The sequence below is a fragment of the Silurus meridionalis genome, chromosome 21, assembly GCF_014805685.1.
Source record: "Silurus meridionalis isolate SWU-2019-XX chromosome 21, ASM1480568v1, whole genome shotgun sequence".
Taxonomy (NCBI): domain Eukaryota; kingdom Metazoa; phylum Chordata; class Actinopteri; order Siluriformes; family Siluridae; genus Silurus; species Silurus meridionalis.
Window position 1 is genome coordinate 4,696,288 of NC_060904.1, and position 26,709 is coordinate 4,722,996.

General features: G+C 36.5%; 1 protein-coding gene across 2 annotated transcripts in view; it reads left to right on the forward strand.

Moving 5' to 3' along the window:
• The window catches only part of LOC124375508 (contactin-associated protein-like 2), a 135,125-nt gene that overhangs the window by 54,918 nt on the left and 53,498 nt on the right, over positions 1 to 26,709 (forward strand). For both annotated transcript variants that reach the window (XM_046833929.1, XM_046833930.1), the window contains exons 7-11: positions 669 to 812; positions 2,989 to 3,247; positions 15,097 to 15,246; positions 19,771 to 19,933; positions 26,448 to 26,554. In XM_046833929.1, coding sequence (XP_046689885.1) covers positions 669 to 812; positions 2,989 to 3,247; positions 15,097 to 15,246; positions 19,771 to 19,933; positions 26,448 to 26,554 — 823 coding nt within the window. The remainder of the gene's footprint in view (positions 1 to 668; positions 813 to 2,988; positions 3,248 to 15,096; positions 15,247 to 19,770; positions 19,934 to 26,447; positions 26,555 to 26,709) is intronic.

A 26,709-nucleotide genomic window follows, 5' to 3' on the forward strand; every position in this document is an offset into this window, starting at 1 on the left:
TGCATTCAGATCTTCGGGATCATCCGTACGGGATTTTGTTCAGGGGATGCGACAAGAAATTGCATTTCCCTTCTTAGCACTGTGTTAATCCACGTTAAGGACGTGTGACAAGATTAACGTGTCACACAGCATTAATGCATATTAATGTCCTTACTAGTGGGATGTATTGAAAATTGATTTCCAGCTCAGAAATACGCAAGCAATGGTTTACTAAACAAAGAAGATTCAAGCACGTCGATGTTAGGTACAATTGGAATGGTTTTGGTGAATCCTGTCAATTTAATTAAAGGCAGAATTTTCATTTTGTTTAACTGGTGGCTTTTTTGATGAGCACCATTGTTATCTAGCAGGATCTAGGAGGATATTATAACAGCAAATTGAGACTGAATGTGGAATAGGATGTTTCAAAAGGCCATATGAATTATGGTCAGGTGTCCACAAACTCATGTCAATATAGTTTGTCTTGTGTGGTACTGTACTCTTTGTCTTACATTTGCTAGGCTTTGTTGTGTTTGTTTAGGCTGATTTTAACGTTTAGCTGTAGAGTTGTAGTCAAAAAAGAAACGAATGGCAATGTTTGAACACACAGTAGTTAGGATTCAGGTGTTTAAGCTCAGACATTCATGTGGTAAAAAATGTTTCTGACAGCTTTTATTACCACTTTGCAGATAAGTTTTGGAGGGATGCCATACTCGGGTAAACCTGTCTCTGGAGGCCGGAGAAATTTCAAAGGCTGCATGGAGAGCATCATTTATAATGGTGAAAACATCACAGACTTGGCTAGGAGAAAGAAAGTGGACACATCCAGCTTTGTAAGTTAAAGACAAATTTTTCTTTTTTACATATATGAATTCTAAAGAGATTAGCTGTATACATTCTTAAAAACTCAATTTGATTAGGCAATGTTATTTAATGTTATACTATTAGTACTTGAGCCCTTGCACATCTCATCATTTCAGCTCTCATTGTACTAGAAAATGGTTTTATCGATAGTAACAAGCCTAAATATCTTTTACACAGATATGCGAAATAATTTACCTAGACTATGAAAAGAGATGACAAGCAAATACAAGGTTTCCAAACAGTATATTGGTGATATTTTTACAGAAATAGACAAAGACACGCACTTATTCCCTGCGCTCAGTTCTGTTTTAATGGGATTGCCCAATCCGGGGTGAGACAGAGCTTTCGGCTTCTAAATTACAGAAAATTACAGGCAATTTCTTTTTTTTTCAAACTCAAGTTTGCAATTTTGACACAAAAAAAAAAAAAACGATGACCAGAATCATAGATAAATGCCATTTATAACACAGATCAAAACGAAAAAGCTTTGTTTAACCCAATTCTAATTTCACCTTTAGTTACACTGATTTTTTTATTGGAATATAACAGGTGACTCATTTACATTAAAATGTACATTTACAGCATTTCTCAGATGCCCTTATACTGAGTAATGTACAAAATTATTATATATTTAGCAATTTATATTAATTATAGCAACTTTTTTGTTGTTTTGATTAAACATGAAGACAAACAGGGAAAAGAAATGCTAATTCAAGTGTTTCAGGAATCGCTAGGTCTTCATCCGTCTTTTGAAGATGATGCAGTGATTCGGCTGTTTGGACATCTAGAGGAAGTTCATTCCTCCACCTCGGTGCCAGAACAGAAACGTGTCTTTCTGTATACTTTGCTATATCCTTGAGAGAAGGTGGGACCAGTCGAGCAATGCTAGTAGGGGGCATGGGGCAGTGCGTCTCTGCTGTATACCTCTACAATGCAATTATGCAAATAACCAGTAATGGTGCAGTGCATCAGATTATATCAAGGTTGTAAAGAGATGCAGTTTGAGTCACTCTTATTATATCAAGGTTATAAAAAGTTACCACTTCCTTACTGGATTTTGATGTTTAATACAAACATTTATCTCTCAACGAGCATCTGCACAGTTTTATGCATGTAATACTGCAATAATAATTGGCAAAATAGATAAATGCATTAGTCGTTCCTACTTTTAAAACTCATGTTTTGGCCCCTTTGCAGAAATATTTTTTTAGTTTTGTCTTCGCTGTAGTTGCTGTGATTTGAAATGTGAGATTTAAAAGCTTGGTTTTGAATTTGACTGTCCTTGAATAGCTTTAGGCTGTAGATTGCGAAAGATCTATTAGAAATGCCTGAAATGTTGCCAAAAAAACACACATCACAACTTTTTAATGAACAAAAACAAGGTCTGTATAATATGAGGTGGGGATGTGGGGTTTATTATTTTTTTTCTGCTGGCATTTTGACAAGTTGCTTTCCAAATCGCTTGGACTAATTATTCATGTTCGGCACATTGCATTAAAATTCATGAAAACACAAGGTGTTGAACGTAGTCATTAACGGTGCCAACATGGTTTATGAAGTGCTCCCAACAGCTGAGTGCATTTTTCTAATTTGTTGTGATGAGATTGATTAAGCTCCATCGAAAAACAGAGCTGAAGTGCGTTTAAGGTCCCGAAATGGCCATTTAGAAAATCGCAGAGCTGGTATGACTGAAAGCACTTGACTTTTTGCCTCGCTGTATTGTTTTTTTTTCTTTCTTCTGTACTGAGATTTAGAAATTCACACCACATCCTAAAACATGCTGTAGCTGCGAATCCAGAGGGCGATCTGTAAACCCCCGTTCCGCACGAGAGCTCCCACAGTACAGTGAACTCCTATAATAGAGCCATTTCGTTTCATTGATTTGCTCACTAGTCATTCTGAGCGTTTAGTCCTCGGGAATGATCCAAAGGCGCTGGTGTAAATTCAAATATGCATTGCGAACACTACCTTTGGGAATGACGCCGTAAAGCCTGATTAGATTTTGATGCGTATCGTTTTTTCTTTTTTTGAAAGGAAATACTAAGGGGATGAGGTTTTCTCCATTCATATCAATAGACCCCATCGCAAGTATTTGGTATCGTACCTTCCGTTATAATAATGCATTTTTAATTTTCCGCTCCACAGCGCAACTTGACATTCTCCTGCCTGGAATCTCACACCTTTCCTGTTTCCTTCAATGCCACAAGTTTCCTGCAGCTGCCAGGTAGAAGGGAGAACAACATGGTGTCTTTGAGCTTCCAGTTTCGTACTTGGAACTCTAACGGCCTGCTCGTGTTCAGTGCCCTGGTTGACGGCATGCTGGAGCTCACGCTGAGAGATGGCAAAATCACAGCGCATCTCAGCATCACACAGCAGAAGAACTCGGGTGTGGACATGACGTCAGGTACAGATGTTTGACCTGCATTATTGTGCTTTAGTATGGAAAAATGTTGCTTGTTATATTAGCTGCCCAAAGCTAACCTTGTTAGGCCCAAGGCTAAATGCAGTGTATGGATTTTTTTGTCACTTCTAAAGCAATTTTCAGACAGAATCTCATTTTCAGACGTGAAATTGTTAAGTAATGTTTCCAAAATTATATGCCATATGTCATAATACTGCTCAATTCGCACAGAATAAACTCCACGCTATACCCACAGCTCACACTAAGACTGGACCATCTTCATTGTACCACATACACTTCATTTTAGTCCAAACCATTTGTTCAGTCTAAAGGTGAATAGAAAACGTATTCCATTAATATTTTAACCCTGTAAAGCCTGACAAATTAAATAATTAAAAGAAAATTCTATATTTTTTTATTTGAAGTGGAAATTGAAGTGTTTACTCGGTCTTTAAACAAAATAGAAAGTATTACCATTTACAAATGTGCTATTTTTTGTATCATATTTGATACATCGGATATTTATGGCAATTTACTGACCGCAACGATGTTTATTTTATAACAAAAATCTAAGATATTATTGTATTGAGAATGTTTCAAACATTCTTTTATTTTTTCAAACAGGAACCGTTCTATGACTTTTTCATTTCACCTTATAAAAGGCCAAAAAAACTGTTTCTGTATTTGTTCAAACAAAGATGGACTTAACATTTCCCACAGTAGACATATAAGAAGTGATTGCATGTGCAGTGTTTGCATCTCTGTTGGTTTTCCTATGTTGGGAAATGATCAATAGCATCCTTTCTCACATCAGAAGGCACACTGAAGTTTGGTGTTTTATGTGGAGGTGTTGTATCTGGCTCTGGAGAGGACAATAGTCTGCCACGCTTTTCTGCACTCTGGTTTCATCTGAGGCTCCAGTTTTATCTGGTCTCCTCTGTATAAGTTCCATGCATGCACTTTGACAATATGCCACCAAATGTACATATATTATCTTCAAGATATGAATCTGAACTTGTAAAGTGCAGACAGCATGACAGGGAGGCCTAAACTACTCATGGACTTGTTTCAACAAAGGCTGTCCTGGGAACCATTATGTGCATTTTTTTTCCGATCCCAGCTTTTTAAATTTCCCATTGGTTCGATGCCAACAAAAGAAGACAGAAGGTTCAAAGCTTTGTCGTCATCTTACAATAATGATGTTGTCCTGGTTCACACTTAAATCCATTGACCCTCTTCCTCTTTTCTGCAGTTCCTTTTCATCCATCATGTTGCAGTCGTTTATCTTGTTGGGACTGTACCAATGTAGTGGACCTGTGAAACTGATATGAAATAGTTGTCTGCAAAAAACTTTCCTGCTGGAAGGGTTTATGTCATTTTCAGGACATTTCCAGCCACACCAACATCAGATTCCTCTCTGTCTGGATTTTATGCCCCTTGACAAATATCTAAATAATAAAGAAAGCCACTTTGACCAGCACAACCCCACATCTTGAACCCTCATTTGTGAGGTTTTGCTGGCATATAGACACGTATATGAAATTTTCCCTTGAATGGTACCATCATTTCATTTCATTATCATTTCACTATGCAAAGAACTTTATGTAGCTTTATTGCACTTTGTGTAGCTTTATGTTATGTAGCTTTAGGTTGTGTGTTGTAGCTTTATGTTGTTGTTTAGTGTAGCACCAGGGTTCTGGAGAAACGTTGTCTCGTTTTTACTGTGTACTGTGTACCACTGTGTATAGTAGAAATGGCAATAAAAGCCTCTTGACTTGACTTGACTTGACTTGAAAGAAACTGATCTTGTAGTTTTTGTAACCACGGCCTAAGTTTCCAAATTTTGGCTTTCTTCACATCTTCAGACACTCTGAGGTTGTCCTGAAAGTGAATCATTGTCAGCAATTTCAGAAATCGATTACGAGACATCAAATCACAATCCGCTGGGTGATTTGTTTCAATCTCCCAATAGGCCGTTCATTGAACATTATGTACTAACCCTATGTGCATGTACATACCCAAAACCTGTTTAATTTCTTTTGCTGTTGTATTTACTGCCTTTCCCTGTTTCTGTACACTTTACAAATTTGTCTGTTCTGCAATTTCCTGCAGCATTTTATCAGTATCAATCGGTTTAAAAGACATGTATGGTGTAGTTAGTCTTCCTCAAGACATTGAATTCAACAGCTGGTTAAAATTACCCTTTTTCCCACTATATTCTTTCCTATTCTTTTTGCCTTTTGCTGTCTGATTTGTTATGTTATCCTGTGTTATTGGGCTCTCTACTTCTGTGCTCATCTGATCTACACTTTCATCTGGAAGTGATGGGTCATTTTTGTCTGCACTGGTCTGGTTGACACTTTCATTTTGAAAGTTCTCCGCCTCACTACTATAGGAGTTTCCTAAGCAAGCATTGCATTTGAAGTCCACACCTTCTCCTCATCCTCATCTTCCCTAACTGCTTTAAATCACTTAAATTTCCATCTATATGCATGCTGATGACATTTTCAAAACTATTTCTTTTACATCTGAAAATACATACAAAAAACTATTGTTTGTGTATTCTAAATTTCTTCTCTTAATTTGTAAATATAACAGATTATGATAATCATTTAATTGTTTTTCAGAAAATTGATGATGACAAAAGACAAATATTGGCAAGCTACTTTGGGTTGGATGTACAAAAATAACATTATAAAATATTTGTATTAAATATTTATTAAAATGTATAAATGTAACTATAAATTATTAAGTATAAATATAAATATTAAATTTTATATAAATATTTTATGCAATACAGTGATGACTAAGCTAAATTACCTTCTACACCTCCTGTATTATATTTGATACACATATTTCAACAAGATTTTACTGTAACATTCTTTAAAAATTATCAATTAATTATTAGTTGCTTCAAAAACCCAGCTATTAGGGTTGCACAAGCCAGTGCACTCTTAGTGCCAGTCCCAAGCCTGGATAAATTGAAAGGGTTGCGTTAGAAAGGGCATCCAGCATAGAACATGCCAAATAAATATGCGGAACACAAACCTAAATTCCATAACAGATCGGTTGAGGCCCGGGTTACCAACGACCGCCACAGGTATCGTTAGCCAACAGGGTACTGGTGGAAATTGGGCTACTGTTGGGCGAAGGAGGAGAAGCAGAGGGGGAAGACGTCTACAGAGACAGCAGGAAAAGGGAGAGAGTTAGCTGATTTGAAAGAGTGGAGAAAGACAATGTTGGAGACAAGGTGAGGGAGGCACGATTGATATGTTTTGGACATGTGCAAAGGAGGTACATGGGGTATAGCTGTAGGAGAATGCTGAGGATGGAGCCGCCTGGAAGGAGGAAAAGAGGAAGGCCAAGGAGGAGGTTTATTGATGTGGTGAGGGAAGAAATGCAGGTGGCTGGTTTGAAAGAGGCAGATGTAGAGGACAGAGTAGTATGGAGATGGATGATCCGCTGTGACGACCACTAACTTGAAGAAGAAAAGGTTGCTTCATAAAGTTCAGCAAAGATGTCCCTTCAGAAAACTAGCAAGTCAGTCCATGAAGGCAACCATATTGGAAATGACTACTGACTGCAGAACATGGCTAAATCAAATAGGTGCAGAAGAAAAGTCTCAGCTTGTATACAACAGGTTTTTGTGGAAAGTATCGATAATGCAGTTGATGAAGAGGTCTCCAAATCTCCTGTATCAAGTATAATACCTTTGCGTTAATCTTCTGTTTTACTTGATGTGTTTGCGTTACAATAAATGTTTGCATGTTTTATCTTTTCAGATATTCTATTTGCTATTCAATTACAAAACAAAACTGACAGAGCGACTGACATTTTGCTCCGAAACCTGTTTCTGCAGAGCAATAACAGTGAAGTGTGACAGGTTGACTAATCACTGATAGCATATTGCTTTGTTTCATTGTGTTAATGCAAAATCATGAAAAAAGGAAAAAACCTCCGTTTTGTTAGGCTTGATGTGTTTTTCTTTTATTTTCTTTGATATAAAATGCACTCAGCAGTGCGATTTCCGTTGCCAGACAGAGACTGATGCCTTCAAGCCATGTGAAGTTTTGTGTGGAAAAAAATGAGAGGTGCGTATTGCTTTTGTCTTTTTTTTTCCCTAGCACTTATTCCAAAAACTTCTCTAAATAAATAAACGCCCAAGGCTTTTATGAATTTTGACTCAGCTTGGCACTTTGGCGTTAAATATTTGGTTCCCTGATGTGATCTGAGAGACCTCATATTCCAGGCAATTTCCTGAAAGCGTACAGCTTCATAATCAGAGTTTAGTCAAGTCTAGCCTCGAGTCATAACCTCTATTGTAATGTTTTTTTTTTTTTTTAAATACAGTTTTCTGCAGAAGGTCAAACAGAAAGCCTTTATTACACCGAACTCAAGCACATGAAGTGACAGTTTAAATACAATTTCAGGACATTATGAATATTACAGTATATTAATATCCTCACTCTATAATAGACTCCTTTACATTAACAACTAGAGTATGTAGATTTTATACTTAGTTTGATCCTGTAGTTGGTTTGAGAGTTTTTCATGGTTTTTTTCTGTGTCCGTTTGGGTTTCCTTTGGGTTCTCCGGTTTTCTGCTACCTCCTAAAAAGCATGGGATAGAGCTTCGAAAATATAACAAATAATATATTGTCACCTTCAGCACATTGAACAGAAACTTAACCATGATGCATTTGTTTTCCTCTGTAAATCTGACAAAGAGCACAAAGAGTCTCTGAGAAAAAAAGTGATGCAAGCCGATGACACACACCGTCTGGACGGAACAGCGTGACACATGGAGTATGTTTATATACCATCTCATTGCCTATGTCTGAAAAAATACACGAATAAAGATGTTTTTGGCTGACAGGAGTGGAACCTGATGTGGTCGTATGCAATTTTTGGTCTCTAGGTTCTCTAGGTTTGGTCTGTGCTTCTGTTGTTCTTTTTCTCCAAACAAGTCGGTCTATGCCATAGAGGAGCCTGGTAAAAAGTTTTAAAATTTTAAAACTGATTAAGAACATTCCTAGTAGTTTTGAGCCAGGTCTTGCCCTCACTCTGGCAAAACCCATCCTTTTAAATTTTGGCCTAATTTGGCAGTTAATTTATGGTCATAACTTATGAAATGTGTATTCAAAAGCCTCTGTCAATATCCTATCATGCCAATTTCCACCTAATTAGATTTTCCACCAGCTTGGCTTTTGTCAAGGATATATATTCCACTATTTCTCTTGCAGCTTTTGAACAGTTTTCACATAATGGACCGACAAATCTGACAGCGTGGCCACCAAACAAGAACAAGGCTGTATTTTAGCAACGTTTTTACCCACTAGCACAAAACTTGGTAGGCATCTTTAAGACCTGAGACTATGCAACGACTTTCAACAAGTTATGGCTTTGCTTTCTTGTGATTGATTAGGCAACATTTTTATCACATCTATCACACCCATTGGGTAAACACAGAGTCTATTGTAAGTGCTTGGCCCCCAAAAATGCTGCTTGCTGCTTTAAAGTTGTAAAGAGAAAATAATATTGAGAAAAAGTATAGATACCATACTGCAAAACATCCTTCATTGCAAGTTAAAAGTCACAAATGCATCATGGCTTGAGTCTTAAAGTGTCAGATTTGAACAGTACTTGAATATTTGACTCATATTGAACGCAGGTTAAAAGATGCTCTAGTCCTCAACACCAAGACACATTAGTGAAAAGCCAAAATCATTAGTATTTAATGGAAATTTACACTTATAGTAAATTATTTTAGGTAAAGTAAATCCAAATATTACTGAATCGATGCACCTCTCAGTCTCAGAAAGGGGTAATATTTGTAATAAACTTCAACAAAAGCTCAACTTCTCAAAGTTTTTGAAATTTATTGGAGCTCTTTTTCGAAAGAAAAGGATGCCAGCAGTGATATACTCACAAGGTCTTAATGAAATCTTCAACAGAGGTGCAAAATGTAATTGCTAATGTTCATTCTCAATTAAAATATAATGGAGTAAAAATAACATATATTAAAGCATAAATGTAGTTGTAGTAGAGAATAAAAGTTGCTTATATCTTTGATACTCAGTAAAACTAGAAAGTAGCAAAAAAAACATTACTTAAGTACAGTAATGAAGTACATTTGCTCAAATAAACTGTTAGAGAATCACTGTTTAATGATTTGTAGCTACCATAGCTTTTTTTTTGTCATCTTAAATCAGTCTGGCCATTGCCCTCCACCAGATATTATGCTACAGTCATGGGATCAAATATTTTTATTTTATTATGATTTGATTTATTGGCTATAAGTTTTGTGAAGGTGACTGGAGCAGAAAGGGTTACATTTGCATTTGCTCATTTTTACACGTCACTACACTAAATCTGACCATTTCTCATGATCATCATGTTTTCTAGCATTCTTATTAAATGAAGACTTACATATAAACTTTATTGATTCTAAACACACTCATATTTCACCACAATCACTTAAACACAGACCCCAATCCAGTAGTTTTATAACAGCCAGCAGTAAAACACCCCAACTTGGCCTTCTATGATTATAAATAACCTTTTTTTTTTATTTTCCTTTTTTCTTATATTCCTATAATGCATCTTCACATGCATTATCCTTTCATTTTTTTGCCATATATTTATTGTCTATGGCTCATAAACATCATAATCTCTCATCCCTGAAGCCTGCAGTTTTGACTTTAATGTACAGATTCAGCAAAAAAATGAACAAGGTCAAGAGGGAAAAAAGAGGCTGTTCAGGTTGCGATTAGGATTTTGACGGATCATTGTAAAGATGTGTTATATGAATTTTATTTACAGTGGGGGAAAATAATTATTAGATTCCCTGCTGATCAAATACCCATTACCCCTTAAATGAACAGTCTAGAAATGCTAGGGTTTATTTTAACAGAGAGACAAAATGTAAAAATAAAAATCCATAAAAAAAATAAAAAGTTATAATTTAATTTGTATTTGACCAAATGACCAAACAGCAAGAATTCTTACTCCCACACACCCAAATAATTCCTGTCTTTTTTAAGAAAGAGCTCCTAATATCAACTTGTGATGTGTACAAAAGACCCATCACAGAATTATCACATTCAAACCTCTCCACCACCATGAGCAACACCAAAGAGCTGTTTTGGGTCATTGTCATGCTGGAAGATACCATCCATGACCCATCTTCAGTGTTCTGGCTGAACACACAGCAATACAGCACTCCTAGTGTTCCTGCCACTACTGGAATGTGTCCTGGAAGTCTTCTTTTCGAAGCGTGTCAAGCACCTTCTGCAATTTGCGCTGGATCTCCGCAATGGTGTCGAAACCATCTTTATTCTCTTGAAAAGGGCAAAGTCCGCAGGAGCCAAACCTGGCGAGTAGGGTGGGTGCAGAAGTGAGTTCATGTGGATTGTTCTCCAATGATCATCATGCACAAGTTTGGTTTCGACATTTTCTGTGGTTGAGCTCGATGAAAGACTTTTTGATCTCTCGCCGACTTCCAGTGAGGTTCTTTCGCTCTTGAAGCTCATTTGTCACTCAAAACACCTCAAACGTCTCTGTGGCAGATTCGACCATTTTTATGCAGAATTCCACATTAGAGTTTTGTTTTAATTTGCTATCCATGATGAAATCACAGATGTAGTAATGGACATGGTGAGAATAGCACTTTTTGATATCACCTCGTAGACAGACAGACATAGATAATTTTTGGCTGGACTACAGATTCATTTAATAGTTACAAAGAAATGCTCATTAATCACATGTCTGTGTCTGCAGATTCCAAAGAAGCAGAACAGCAGGAAAAATAATTGTTTTTAATACAATAACTGCATTCGGAACCTCCGGTTTTCCTCCTAAATATTTTTTGCTAAAAAAATAATGATTTAGTTGCCTCAGTACTTTAATTGCTTATTTTCCAAACGCTTGTGAGGATTCTGGAAAAATATACAATTTAAATGTCCATTAAATCTTTTTTTTTCCTGCGTGTATTGTGTTTAAGGACCTGAGAGTTAAAGGTCATCCTGGAGAAAGTCTCATTACGCAGGTGGATAAGAGATTAGCCCTGGGTAATATGTCAGAGTTCAAGTTGCCCACTCTGCGTTAACATGGTTCACCTCTTCTTAATTAGTCTGCGAAGTGGAAAGTTTATCACAAAGTCTCTGATGGGATATAATGAGCCAGATGGAATAAATGGGATATCACAGCTAAGCTTTTACTCCTTTCTCTTTTCTCTTTCTTTAATTTTTTTAAAGAACAAAACAGTAATTACAAATGTTTTGAACTGGAATTGTGAACAGTTGCGAAAAGATTACCAGCAAACCTGCTGAGCTGAGGCTTGTTTCTTTTAAGCCCTGTTTGTGGAATCCTCTCCTTGATTATCATTTCAAGCATTACACTTGAAACCGTTGATTTGGTATATATTGGGGATTATGTATATTTCACATACATATCACCAGCAGTAATTAAGAAATGTATTCTATGTGAAATACAATTGCTGGTATAATTAATTTCTTTCTCAACCATTGATTTTTTCAAATGCCTTTGGAGAAGAAAGTAGAAAGTCAGTAGACTAAGCAAACACTGGGCAATCATTACACTAGGGAATATTGATGCTGTGGTTTGAATGAAAGTGTTGGCTAATGGCAACCAGTGTGTCGGATCTCTGCTTTACCATGACTCCAATTCCCAGCAGCCACTTCGGCTTTTAAATATGTTGGACTCTCATTGAGCAAACTTTTTCTCTCACACACATTAAAAGAAACTCTCATTCACAAACTCAACCAAGTCTTCCTTATTTGACACATTGCTCATGTTTATGATCTGACCTTGCACCACACTATTGATGAAGACAGATCTTAGCCTGTTTTTGTCGCTAATCTTGTGTCACATTTTTGGATTTTTTTTAAGATGCAAAAACCCTGTGATTAAATCTGTCTGTGAATTCACAACAATGATTATAGAATTTGAAATTATTATGGACATGATTACACATTTCTGAGGTAAAAAAAAAAAAAAAGGAACTTGACACCAAACAAGGTGTCATAGCTGAGCCACAGCTGTAAACAACTTGTAATTAGCCAACAATTACAATTCTTATTTAATTAAAAAATACAACTCTTACATTTATCTGTTCAGAGTTGCATTATATATTGAGGAACATCCACCAAACAAGGTGTCATAGCTGAGCCACAGCTGTAAACAACTTCTCTTCACCAGCATTAGTCATTTTTCTCTTTCTTTCTTGAAGCTAATAATAAAAGAAACAATAAAAGAAAAATGCAGCTCGAAAAACTTTAAAGCACAAACTCTAGAATCCTGAAGGCTTTACTTCTGTCTGAAAACTTCAAGGAACAGCTTTTACATAAAAATGTTGTTGCTGTCTTCTTTCATATTTTGTAAAGGTTTTCTTAAAGAGCAAGATATAGTATATTGCTTTTTTTGGGGGGGAAAAATTTGTGAATGTGAATTAGCTGTTTCTATAGAAACAATTACATATTAGAATAAATGCATTGATTTAAAAAAATTGTTTTGCATTAATAGAACTAACTGTTTTCAGTTCAATTCATGATGCGTAATAAAGATACCTCTGAGTTCCTGTGTTTAAAATTTTTGCCTGTTCAGTGCATTATAGCATGCTTGTAATAGGTTTACACATATCCATATCCTCTACAGAAAGCCAAAGAAACTCAAAAGTTCCCCTTTTATACTTCCCATGATCCTCCTAGTAATGATGTGTAAAGCAATATTACTCTATATATCACGTATAGATGTCCGTGACTGCTGAAGCTCGCCCGTTGTACGTTCGCCCGCACCCTCAATGTGACCCGCAGATTAGATTCTGATCTCATAATCTTCATGCTGTTCGCTATACGAGTGTGCATTATAGTTCATTTTCTGTAGAATGGGCTCGCTGTAGTGGCTTGCAATATGTACTCTCGATGGCAGTCAGTTCATTTCACCTGTCCTTTACCCGAGAGAGAGAGTGCGGACAGCTGAATGTGTCTGGGTAAAAGTCCTCCAACTTGATACACACACAAAGAGAGTGTGCATATATATCCTGCATATCACTACTGATAGCCAACACTATTCTGCACTGTAATAGTGTGCAAAGAAAGAGAGAAGTGAAAGAGTGAGAAAAAGCAGGAAGGCAATAACTAAGTCATTGATAATAATCGTAAATGTTTTTTCATCATTTGTTTGATTAACAGTAAAAAGTCCCTCAAACTAGTCCTATGCTGGTTGTTTTTCTGTTCCCCTTACTGCATTCAGAATTAAATAACAAGTTCTTGAGATTTATCGATTATGTCCATGAAATCAGTGATTAAATAGGCTATTAAAACTTGCCTTTTTAATTCTTCAGACTCTTCAATCGGTCATAAAACAGATTTAAAGACCATCTTTTATTTTGCTCCTCACTGATGATCTTTCGTGAATATAACTTTAAATAAAACAATGTATACCAAAATAAAAAGTAAATGAAAAGATTTATCAATAGTTAATATTAATGTGTTTATATATATATATATATATATATATATATATATATATATATATATATATATATATATATATATATATATATAAAATGTGTAAATGTCTTCCAGCAAAGAGGGAGTTTGAATATACAGTATATCTTGCATATTGCTACCAATAGCCAACATTATTCAGCACTGAATAGTGTGCCAAATACTTTCGAAAGTGTGTGTGTGTGTGTGTGTGTGTGTGTGTGTGTGTGAGAGAGAGAGAGAGAGAGAGAGAGAGAGAGAGAGAGAGAGAGAGAGAGAGAGAGAGAGAGAGTAGGAAGGAGATACATTATATAAATATATATTTGGTAGATATATATATACAGAGCATCGACTCTGTCTTTCATATGAATGATGCACCTCTAGTTTATCTGGCCTATCTGGTTTATCTGATACTTATCATCTCACAGACAGCTAGCTGTCATATCGCGGCAATACATTCTGGATGTTTGCACCGACATCTCTTCACTATTGCTACATTATGATTTTCAGTAATATCATAGTGAACATTGGTGGCCTTTTCCTTTGAACCATGTCAATTTCTGATTGAGTACAAAATCATAAGTTTAGTTTCATGCAATTGTGTATCCCGGTGAATACATATGCAACCTTGGCTACAGTATATTTCATGATGCCTCTATATGTAAATGCATTATGCTGTGTAGTCAATAGTGTACATTTTATATTAAAATAGCTTAAAAACCACTATGTTTGATAGAATCCCAGAGTGAAGCATGGTGGTGATAGCCTCATGCTGGGTGTACATTTTACATCAACAGAGACTGGGAAACTTTAACTGAAACACTGAGATTCATCAGGGATGAGGGAAAAATGGATGGAGCCAAACACAAGGCCGCCCTTAAAGCAAACCTGTTCCATTGGACTGGATAACATTTTCTTTACTTTTAAAGATTTAACAACAAAATGGTCCAAAACAGTGGAAGCAGTCAAAGCCCAGAACCTCATGAATGAGAATCTGTGGCAAAATTTTAAAATCTTTATATTCAATGTAACAAAGAGTTCACAATTATTCGATCAAAAAGAATGAGGAAAAAATATTAGGATTCATATGTGCAAAGCTAATAGACACCTGACCAGCCTAAGTTTGCAATGCTACACATCTGATTAAGAACACTAGCTTGTAAACTTGGAAGAAGACAAAGCATGTAAACAGCAAAGACAGATCAATGCTCTGAATAACACTAAAAGAATACATTTTTTCAGAAATATTAAATACAGTTATCATATACTGTATTATTTGGTGTTAACATGATACATGATACTGATAGATCAGTATTTAATGATATCTCACTCACTCTTCTCACAGGCTCCGATCTGAATGATGGAGAATGGCACGATGTTCACTTCTTGGCCAAAGAAAATTCTGCTATGCTAATCCTCGATGGGGACGAAGCTTCTGCTGTGAGAACCAATATGCCCTTCCAGATTACAACTGCAGGAACGTACCACTTTGGAGGCAAGTTACCCCATTGACTTTAATTGTTTTATCTGAAAAGACACAAAACAATTGCTAAATAAAATGAAGTTTACTGTCTGTCACTAAATAAAGCTTCAGGACTAGGTGCACTGTTTGTGGTAGTTTTCAGGGAATTAGTTTACAGTCACTGAACAATAGTGGTATAACCCTGAACTCGCAATTTAACTGTGCTCTTACATATGCCTTTGAACAGGGATTATGGGAAGTTAACAAAGAAATGGCAGAATGCAAAGTGTGGTTGATTACATATATTTTCACTGTAATGAAGGGCAATTATCCATGTCTAGTTTGGCGTGTGACTTTCTCCGCCTCCCAAAAACATTTTCATATGGACCTTGTTTTCTTGTTTTGAGGTTTAAAGGCAGTTAACCATTTTAGTTTTTTATAACAAAAATGAGACCCTTTAAGAGCCTTGGTAAACGTTTGAAAAAGGAATCTACTTTGCGATGCCCTGGTTCAAGCCCTGGTATAAACAAGGCCCTTAATCATCAGTGCTCTCGGGGCACTGTCTGACTTCAGCTCCAAACATTTCTGGTATATGTGAACAAAAAAATGTCCTTTTATTTCCTTCTTCCTTTTTAATAAGAGATTTATCATCAACCAAATTTCAATTACAATTAATTAGTAATCAAATGTCACATCAGTATTCAGTATCGGCAAAGGTGCCGTGGATTAACTTGTGTTACTATGATTGTAAGGGAGGTAATTATGCCATACATGGACTCCTGGCACAGATGCCTGGCTTGAAATCAGATTTGAAGTCTCCATCTTCTGACTTTTGCAATTTAGAACTTTTATGTAATGATAAATACCTTAGTAGTTGAGCTTCATCAACCTTAATCATTTTCAGAAAATCTAAATGAGAGCCACAATCTCTCTGCCCCTCAGTCCTCACAACATATTTACAACAGCCTGGAGATGCCAGTCATAATTATCAATCAGTGGTCCTCCGTTCATCGTTTTTATTTCACCTGAGGACCAGTATGTCTGACTCGAATTTGTTTACAAGCCATCTTTTCCCTGAAATTGGTTTTATTCTGTTAAAAAAAAGCATTGTGTCACAGTAGACATAATAGACAAATGTAGTATGGTTGCCTTTTCCCTAATAAATACAAAAAAGCTATTTGATTGAATCTCTAAAAAGACTATATTTGGAATGCATTTAATAAACATAAACTCCTATTTATTAAGCATACCGTGCATGCAGTGCTAAATAGATATCTGTTGTAAGTTGAGTTATTGTACTGGGTAATTAAATAAAATTGCACATAACTACACTCTTCATTCAGGTTGCTGATGTGGAGAATTTATTCAAAATTATGTCTGCTGTGTCCGTTTTTTACCAGAAAGAAGCATACATTCAAATACATGACTTGTACATATCATCAAACATATTGAAGACTATGTTCTACCTGCATCACAGTGCAAAAAAAATAAATAAAAAATAAAATAAACATACATACATACATACATACATACATACATACATACATACATACAGTATATAGGATCGGCTCTAAGCCCTTTTCTGTTTGCAGTTCTGATGGACAGGTTGATGGACGAGGTCAGACAGGAGTCTCCATAAACTATGATGTTTGCGTATAATATTGTGATTTGTGGTGAGAGTAGGGAGCAGGTTGAGAAGAGCCTGGAGAGGTGGAGGTACGCGCTGGAGAGAAGGGGAATGAAAGACAGTAGGGGTAAGACAGAGAACGTGTGTGTGAATGAGAGGGAGGGCAGTGGAGTGGTGTGGAAAGAAAAGAGTGCAGGCAGGGTGGAGTGGGTGTTATAGGAGTGATTTGTGATAGAAGGGTATCTGTAAGAGTGAAAGGGAAAGTTTATAGGGCTGTGGTGAGACCTGCGATCTTGTATGGATTTAGAGACAGTGGCATTAACTAAAAGACAGGAGGTGGAGCTGAAGGTAGCAGAGCTGAAGATACTGAGATTTGTAGTGGGAGTAACAACGAAGGACAGGATTAGAAATGAGTTTATTAGAGGGACCGTGCATGTAGGACGTTTTGGAGACAAAGTAAGGGCGGCACAATTGAGATGTTTTGGACATGTGCAGAGGAGGGACATGGGGTATATCGGTAGGAGAATGCTGAGGATGGAGCAACCAGGAAGAAGGAAAAGAGGAAGACCAAAGAGTAGGTTTATGGATGTGGTGAGGGAAGACGTGCAGGTAGTTGGTGTGAAAGAGGCAGATGTAGAGGACAGGGGGGTATGGAGACAGATGATCAACTGTGGTGACCCCTAATGGGAGAAGCCAAAAGAAGAAGAAGATGACAGTATGCAAGAACAGCTTCATATTAATTAATATACAACTGACGTGTTTGAAAAAATTCAGCTGACAAAAAGGCATATAAGTCATATAATTATGCTTTACAACCGTGGTGAGAAAAAAGCACATTTAAACACACAATATGTCAACCCTTCAGGTGGATAAGCTATAAGAGCAAATCACATTCTATTTTTGTCAGCCCAGAACATAATTCCAAGGCTAGCATGGGCACTGATTTACTTCAAACTGACTGGAAAAAGAACAAGTGAGTTTTTTAACTGTCCAGTTTAGGTCCGTTGATGCCCATGTTATTCTCAGATTCCTGTTCCTGACTGACAGGAACAGTAACCCAACATGCTCTTCTGCAGGTGCTCTACATTCAGTACAAATTTGGGCCTGCTAAAATGTGTTTATGCTCATTTTATGTTACTATACCTTTGCTGGCAGCTTGAACCAATCTGGGCATTTTCTGACCTTTCATGTCAACAAGGTGTTTCCACCTACGGAACTCACTCAAGAGATGCTCCATGAGATGGCTGTGTGTGAACTTCTTAGGTGATCAACAGTTTTTTCAATCCAGCCTGTCTGTGATCAAAACGCATCCCACAATTTCAGTCAGATTTTTTTTTATTTATTCCTTTTCTACATTCTGGTGTTTGCTGTGAATATTATACAATATTCCGAGATTCTACAGGTCATAAATAATACATTGAATACATAGGTATTTATTACTGTAGCCCTTTTAGTCTGGTGATCCCTGTTAACACCCATAGATCTCAAAAATACTGACATTGCCAGGTACTTGGTTGTTACTGCAGTAAAGATAAATTGGTCCTTGTTCTTCTTCTTAATGTCCTAACATTCCTAGATTGAGCTGAACTGAAACCAGTTAACCAAATACTGTATGGCCTGCCTTTGTTCATTTCCAGAATTTCCCCAAGCACTTTTCTCAATTTTGACACACATCCTGGCAGATGCTTTACTACTCTCAATCTTGTGTTCCTCAGCAGATGTGCGCTTTCTTTTGTCTTTTGTTTCTTGTCAAGCTAGCACTACTGGGAACTTTGTTCACTTGCCATGCTGTCTCTTCACCTGCTCAGACACAAAATAAAAAAGAAAACAGTGTTAGAGACAGACAACAGATGGCCCAGACAACTTTCCAAACCTCAGTGCTTTTCCTACCAACTGTTATTTCTTAGTTATTTTCTATCGGCAAAAAAACAAATGGTACTTTCTCCAGATACGGTCATTTGCATATTAATATCAGGAGAATTTTCAGAGTCTCTGAAGGCTTGTGGGAGATTTGTGTTCATGTCTTATTTAAGCTTGAGCAGCTTGTTGAGTTTAAAGGTTCAGTCCTGCTTCACTTCCTCATACTCTCATCGGTATTCCTCACATTCTCCACATGGACGCAGGTGTCTAAAGAATTAAGGGTTGATTGACAATCAAAAGCTTGAAGCTATGATCTGGAAAACAGGCATCAAGTTAGGGTTGTTGTTTTTAAGGAAATGCCCTATATAAACTTTTAGTAAAGGCCAATTTTCAGATGCCTGATAATCTTATGATGATGTATGCCAATTCATTTATATATTATAATTAATTAAATTGACATATTTAATCCTAAATCCACTCCTAAAAGTTCAGTGATGGACAAAAGTCCTGTCATTTTCCAGTTAAATATTTTCCTATTGCTTGAACTAGAAAACACAAACTATGCCCTCTTTACAATGACCCTGTGCACAAACCAGCTATGGTTTACATGGGTTGGAGTGAAAGATCTTGAGTGGCCTGCTATAGAGCTCTGATCTCAACCCTATTGACCTCCACTGGGATGAATGTGAACCCTGACTGCACCCCAGGCCTCCTCACCTTACCTACATCAGTACCTGACTTTACTATTGTGGCTGAATGAGCACACTCCAAAATCTAGTCCAAATCTTCCCTGAAGACCTGAATAGTGGATCTTCTTACAGCAAATGGAGACTACATGTGGAAGGAGATGTTCAAAAAACACATACGAATCTTTTGGTCAGGTGTCCACACACTTTTGTCTGTATATTGTATAATAAATAACTATTATATAATTGTTTTATTATAATTATGTTAAAGAACTAACTGGTGATTGACAAGTTGATCAAATTAATATCAGTTTTAAATGACCAAAAGCAATATGCAATAAGATTAAACACTCTGATTCCTCGTTCCTATCTTGCTGTGTGCAGGTTACTTCCTGCAGACCCAGGTGTCTCCGTCGCAGCGCTCGTTTCAGGGCTGCATGCAACTCATCCAGGTGGACGATCAGCTGGCTGACCTGGTGGCAGTGGAGCGGGGCATGCTGGGAGCATTTGAGAATGTCAGCTTGGACATGTGTACCATCATAGACAGGTCTGTATAACAAATTAACCTCTGTCCTTAAGACTACACCTTAAAAATTTCCAGTACGTACTGTTTTAGCCAAAAATATAAAACCAGTCCAATACCAGTCCATAGAAAAGGTAGAACCAGAAAACTGTAGTACATGCAAAAGACAAGTTTATAAAATAAGTATTTACATAATTTATCTTTACAATTTAGATCCATTGGCTCCAATCAATTAACAAATGTTTGTGGACAAATGAATATAAGCCTTTTATGTGCTTTTTTAACATCCCATTCCACTTTTAGTCCCATTTGTTCTTATAATAACTTCATCCCAAAGGAGTTTAGTAGGGTTGAGGTCAGCACTCTTTGGGAGACCATTTAAGATATTTCACTGCAACCCATGGACCTGGCTTTGTGCACATTGTCATGTTATCCAAAGACTATCCAAATATCCTGTACAATTGTGTGCTTTCAACTTTGGGAAAGAATCACATATAGCTGAAAAAGTCAGGTGTTCCAATACTTTTGTATGTATAGTATACATATTCTAGGTAAAAACATATCAATTATATATAAATTGAATAAGATATTAGGAATTATCAGATATTATTAGTTTCAGGTTTTAATTCTTAAATAATAAAACATTTTGTAGCGGCTCTTTTTCAGGAGCATCAACACGGTTTATTCGATTTAAGAAATATGAGCACCAGCTCTGTCATTATGCTAACAGTGATTGATTAGCCATGCAGTTTCTGTCACAGAGCCTTAATACATGTTTATGTGCTGCCGTGCTTTCTAGCTCACGTGTCGGCAGTGAGATAGATATAAATGTAGCACACTGATAAACAAAGATGATCAATGACGTAAATCAACCACTCATGATCAGTATTGCACTGGAAAAACACACAGCTGGAGGTAAATAAGAGGTCATGGCTATTGTTCATTGATATCATTACAATAACCGACACTGCAAAAAAAAAACATTGTACAAAACTGTACAAACTGCACTGAACAGGCAACATGCATAATTGCCACTACTTGTATTTATTTATTTATTTATTATATTTTATATTGACATGTCCACAGATTATGAAACATGAATTCCTGACTTATTGAGTATATATAGTATTATACTGACTATACACCTGAATTCCAGTTAAATGTGGTTCTTCCCCAAAGTCTTACCACAACGTTGGAAGCACATAATTGTATAGGATCTTCTTGAATGTGCTAGCATAAAATGTTCCCCTTTACTTGTGCACAAAGCCAGATCTATAAAAAATATGGTTTACATGGGTTGGAGTGGAAGATCCCCTGCAATAAGTTCTGAACTCAACCCTATTGAACACGTTTGGAAATTATTGAACGCTTAGCGCAACCCAGGTCTTATCATCTCATCTACATCAGTACCTGACTTTACTAAACTTGGCTAAATGAGCACAAAAACATTCACAAACACACTCCACACTCCCAGAAGAGTGGAAAGTTATCATAACAGCCAATGGGGATTGATTGCTGTGATAGTTGGATCTCTTCAAACATTTAGCCATATAGTTCAATCTGGGCTTTATGGATAAGAAACTAAAACGAATCCTTAAAATAATCCTAAAACGGATTTTATATTACTGGCAGCTCATCGAGATGTGGTTATCGATTAGCGATTTTGCGTCAGCACTTCATTACGTGCTGTTCGCCGTGCATATTGAATTACAGCAATAACACACTGTCGCTCTCCAGCTCGGCTCGGTTCAGCCCAGCGTAAACATCACCTCCTCGGCTAAGCGTGTACTAGAATAATAAAGCTTGAAATCTCATCTATTTTTCCGACAGATTAGAATAACACCACTCAGTCAGCTGAGAAGTGAACTCATTTTTTTCAGGACTCGGATAGAAAAAAACTTGGCCACTTCAACATAATTGGTTTTCTGTTGTTCATGGTTCGTTTTTGAAAATCGGCAAGTTTTGGGAGCAGTCACAGGAATACAAGGTCAAATTTTTTAGATGGTATGCATGTGCCAAGATCTATCTTTTGATGCACCAAAAAGCGGCAATAAGTCATCGTAACTACCTTGTTATTACAAAATTGTGTTATCAAAGAACAAAACATGTGTATGTGTGTAATTTCCCTGGCATGATTAGTTGACAGAATTTTCAACCAAATGTTATCCTCTTTTTATTGCTTCTAATGACTGCCTTTTATAACTGTCACTTCGCATTGAACTGAGCAGATGAGTAAATGCACAAAGCAAGACCAGCTTACCATCTCTGCATTCTCAAACCCCTTCAGTCATATAAAAAACAATGAAGATGAACAGATTTCTGATACTAATATAACTGAACCTGAGCATAACATTGGGACCAAACAAAACAACATGTATAGCATTTAAAAATTCTTGAAATGATGCTTTATTGAAAGCTAGATCGTGTACAGACCTTTGGGATCATCTGAGTCCAAAGGTCTGTTGATGCTGGTGTTAAAAGCAATAGTTTATTCTTTTGATTTCATTCCAAGGAGAAGTGCCACAGAGTGTAATTTTAAAATGGAGTTTTTAACCAGTTTGCAGCCGTCACATCATGTATTGCTGTAAGGCCAGCAGAAATGAACGGCATGTGCTCTTGGAAGCTTCAAATCCATGCTACTTGGAGCCGTTTATTTTACCAATCAGACTGGGATTCTGCCATTCCGATGCCCACTAACTGGCATCCAGTGATGTCAGCATTTTTACGTTCGATTGGATGGTCAAAGGGCTAGTCGGAGCTTGCATACTGCACCTGTAGCAAACTCCACAAGCTCAATTATATTCGTGTGCAGTTATTGGCTGTTTTTTCATACCACAATGGCTAAACGAGGTGAGGAAATTGATTTGGTTGCAGTTATACTTACAAGGACATTTACAAGAAAGTCATTTTATAAATTTTATATTTCTGCATTCTGCTAGAGATGTATGCAGGCGGAGACTTGTTGAATGGTTTTCATCGAGTTTCTTGTTTCAGTAATTCCATTTATTCTCACTGTATGAGATACCAGTCTATGACGCAGTGCTCTGCTGTACCAATTTTCTGTCTAATATTGATGATTTCTATAGCCATCGCCTAATAATGATGGTATTTAAAGGTGGATTGAATAAGATATGACTCCACTGAATGCCAAGGTGTGAAATGAACAGCCCGCCACTGAATATTCATAATATGAAAGTAATTCTTTTAGGTTTTTAAATAAAGTACAAAAGTACTTTTTTATTTTTAAATGTATTATTGTGCAGAGTACATTTTCTATTAACAAAAAGTGCAGGCATGAGGTAGTGAGTGGAGACCAGCTCTTTGCATACGAATGGTGAATATAGAGGTGCATTGTGCAAAGAAATAAGGTGAAAATGTCCAATGACCCTCACATAGTAATCACATAGTAATTATACAGTACAATAGACTTAAAAGCACCGATCTATGCAAACTGAATTTGAATAACTAATTCAGTTCAATGATCTATTCTCCTGTACATCATACATTTTTTAGGAAAGCAGTTTCTAGTTACAGACATAAAGCGAGAGAATATCATGGGTTGCACTTGTGGTCTTACGACAGGTTTTTATTTTTGAGAACCTGTTAATTTATTCACTTAAATGTAGCAAGGAACGTTTTTTTCAGGAAAGAATGTTTACTTGAGGTAAAGTAAAAAAACACCCACCAGTATGATAAAATACCTTTGATTATATATATATATATATATATATATATATATATATATATATATATATATATATATATATATACAGTGTATATCATACATATACATCTTATATATAAGTGAACACTTTGTCCTCAAACTTGATGTGTTAGAAGCAGGAAAAATGGGCAAGTTTAAGTGAGTTTGTCAAGGGCCAAATTGTGATGGCTTGACAACTGGGTCAGAACATCTCCAAAACTGGTCTGTCTGTCTGTCTGTCTGTCTGTCTGTCTGTCTGTCAGGATCGCCAACAGGCTCATGGCCAAGACTAATTAATGCATGTGGTTGCTGAGAAAGTTAATGCTTGAAGTTAATGCATTGTTTTGGAAGCAAAAAGAGGACCAACACAATATTAGGCAGGTCATAATGTTCAGCCTGGTCACTGTAGACTCTTAAAGTCGTGACTAGCTCAGAGACAAACCTAACACCCTCCACATACATGAACTCACTGCACATTTTCTAATGTCTTTATAATTGACAGGACAGAGAGCATACCACCCATAATTATTTACGTAAAAGTGTCTGATGGAGTTTTTAAACAAAAACATATACCTTTAAACCTGTCAACAGTTGGGGGATAGAAAATGCTGACTGAAAAATGGATTATTTAAATTGATGTTTTATGCCTCCTCTGTCTTCTCAAATTGAAATATGAAGGATATATGATAGCCCCCCTCCCCCCGTGCCATGTGACATTTAGAGGAAATTCACCTCCGACCCCTTCTACATGCATGAAATCACTGATGAATGATTGGCTAGTCACTATAACAGACAGGAAAGAGTGTACCACCCCTACTTCACCTCCCTGAGAGCATGACCTACTTTGGTTTTTCTTAGACTCTCAGCCACAGATGGCTTTGGCATCCTCAGGATTCAAATTTGCGATCTCAATCACCTCTGTTGTTAATGAGGCATTAATGTCCCAATCCATTTCACACACTTTGCAGTTGCAGGTGTGATTCTGAACCATACTTCCCCATCCCTGATCAAACAAAATAGGCATGAATTGTATTAGCTTTAGGAGAATAATGGTTTAATTGTAGAACCTTGCAGAACCTTTCTCAGTGTGTAACTTTGTCTTTATTATAATAATGACTCAGTGCATGGTGTTCGCCTCGCTGTGTGTATTGAATGAGCGTGTGGTGTTAAACTCTCCCACTGAGCTCCAACACTCCAGGAGCAGATGGTTAGGGTTTTTCCCCAAATGAATCCCAATATTTTTTTTCAACATAAAGCCAAAAATGATAGAGCAGGCCAGGAATGTGGTACAAAGTCTAATCCAATTTCCGTATTTCGTAATCATAAGTTTGCCTATGAGATGTGGCCTAACAAGCTTAGCTCAAAGAAGATTGGCTTTTTATTTAAGCTTGCACTGCACCTATTAATAGGTTCAACACAGAAAAATAATAGGTAAACCTCAGAAATCTGCTCACGTCATTGTGTTTTACCTATTGAACCTTCCGGTTTAAAGTGTTTGCAAAGGTGACTAAATGAATGGAGCAGAAAAGCCATTCATTTTTTAAACTATGCTTCTTTAATTAGGACTTTGAAAAATGAAGATTGTAGAAATGTGAATGGATTAAAATTTTTTTCTATTCACATCATGCACTCTCTGTATGATAATTATCCACTCATTTTGGGTTCCTTTTTAAGGATCGAGTAAGTGAAAATACAAAGGGTTTTTTTATGAGTAAGAAAATGAGTGATAATTAGACATGGCTTTGTACTGACCAGTAATTAAATGTTCTGTATGAACTACACAATTTTCTGCTTTTTAAAGTCAATTTTGACAAAAAATACAAAATAAATATCTGCTGGGTGATTAAAGAACTCTCTTAGCAAATTTCAAAGCTAATTTATTCAGAAATGTCAGATATAAAAAAAAGTCTAAAGGCAAAAATAAAGTCAGTTTTACACAAGTTGCTTTTTTGAGTTTGTCATTTATTATGCATGTACCTGATACCTCCATTGGGTTGCCAGATTGTTAATTAAGTAGCATTAAGTAGGACTTTTTTAAACATTAACCTTTACCTTTGAATATGTTCAATTGGTGGGATTGAAAATGTGCTCAAATATTTAACATTTGACTAGCAGATGACAAGCTTTATAATCAACATTTCATGCGGTGTCAGATATTTTGCATTTGTCGCATACATAACCGTACAATGCATTTAGTTGCTTTTTTTTTTTGAAGAATTTAAGAAAAGAAAAGAAAACGTATAAAAAATTAAATAGTAATAAATTTGAGTATTAACAGAGAAATAAAATATACAATAACACAAATATAACAAATGTGAATATAATTAAAAGTAAACAAAAATAGAATTTACAGCAGCAATAAGAATAATAATGGATCATACAGTACAGTACATGTTACATCTGCATTTATTTAGGATTTTGATTATGAGATTTGTGCATAGACACAAGAGTGTTAGTAAATGCAGGTACTGATGTAGGTGAGGTGAGAAGGCCTAGGGTGCAGTCTTCTCTTCAATTCATTCCATTTTCAATAGGGCTGACGTCAGAGCTCGAGGTCTTTCACTACAACCCATGTACAGCATATCTTAGTGAAGTCAGATTTGTGCACAGGTGCATTGTCATTGCAGGTTTGGGTCTCCTAGTTTAAGTGAACAGATAATTAAATGATATGACATTCAATGACATTCTATACAATGGTGTGCCACCAACTATGTGGTAACCAACTTTGTGGGAAGATTCACATATGACTGAAAATGTCACACGTCTAAATACTTTTGTGCATATAGTGTATATTTAATGTGATGTGATTTAACCCACTATTACTTTGTTTTTCAGATGTCTGCCTAATCACTGTGAGCATGGAGGAAGTTGCACTCAGACCTGGGACTTTTTTAGCTGCTCCTGTGATGGCACTGGATACACCGGAGCCACCTGTCACACATGTATGTACATTAGAAATACACAGAATTTTCTTCATATATTCTCTCAAGCTGTACTGTTCCTTTGTGTCTTCGTTATAATTGTTGGAATCCTGATCCTGCGTAATTCTTGTAATTTGCTGTCAAGGGATAATCAGCACAAGTACCAGTCTACGCTG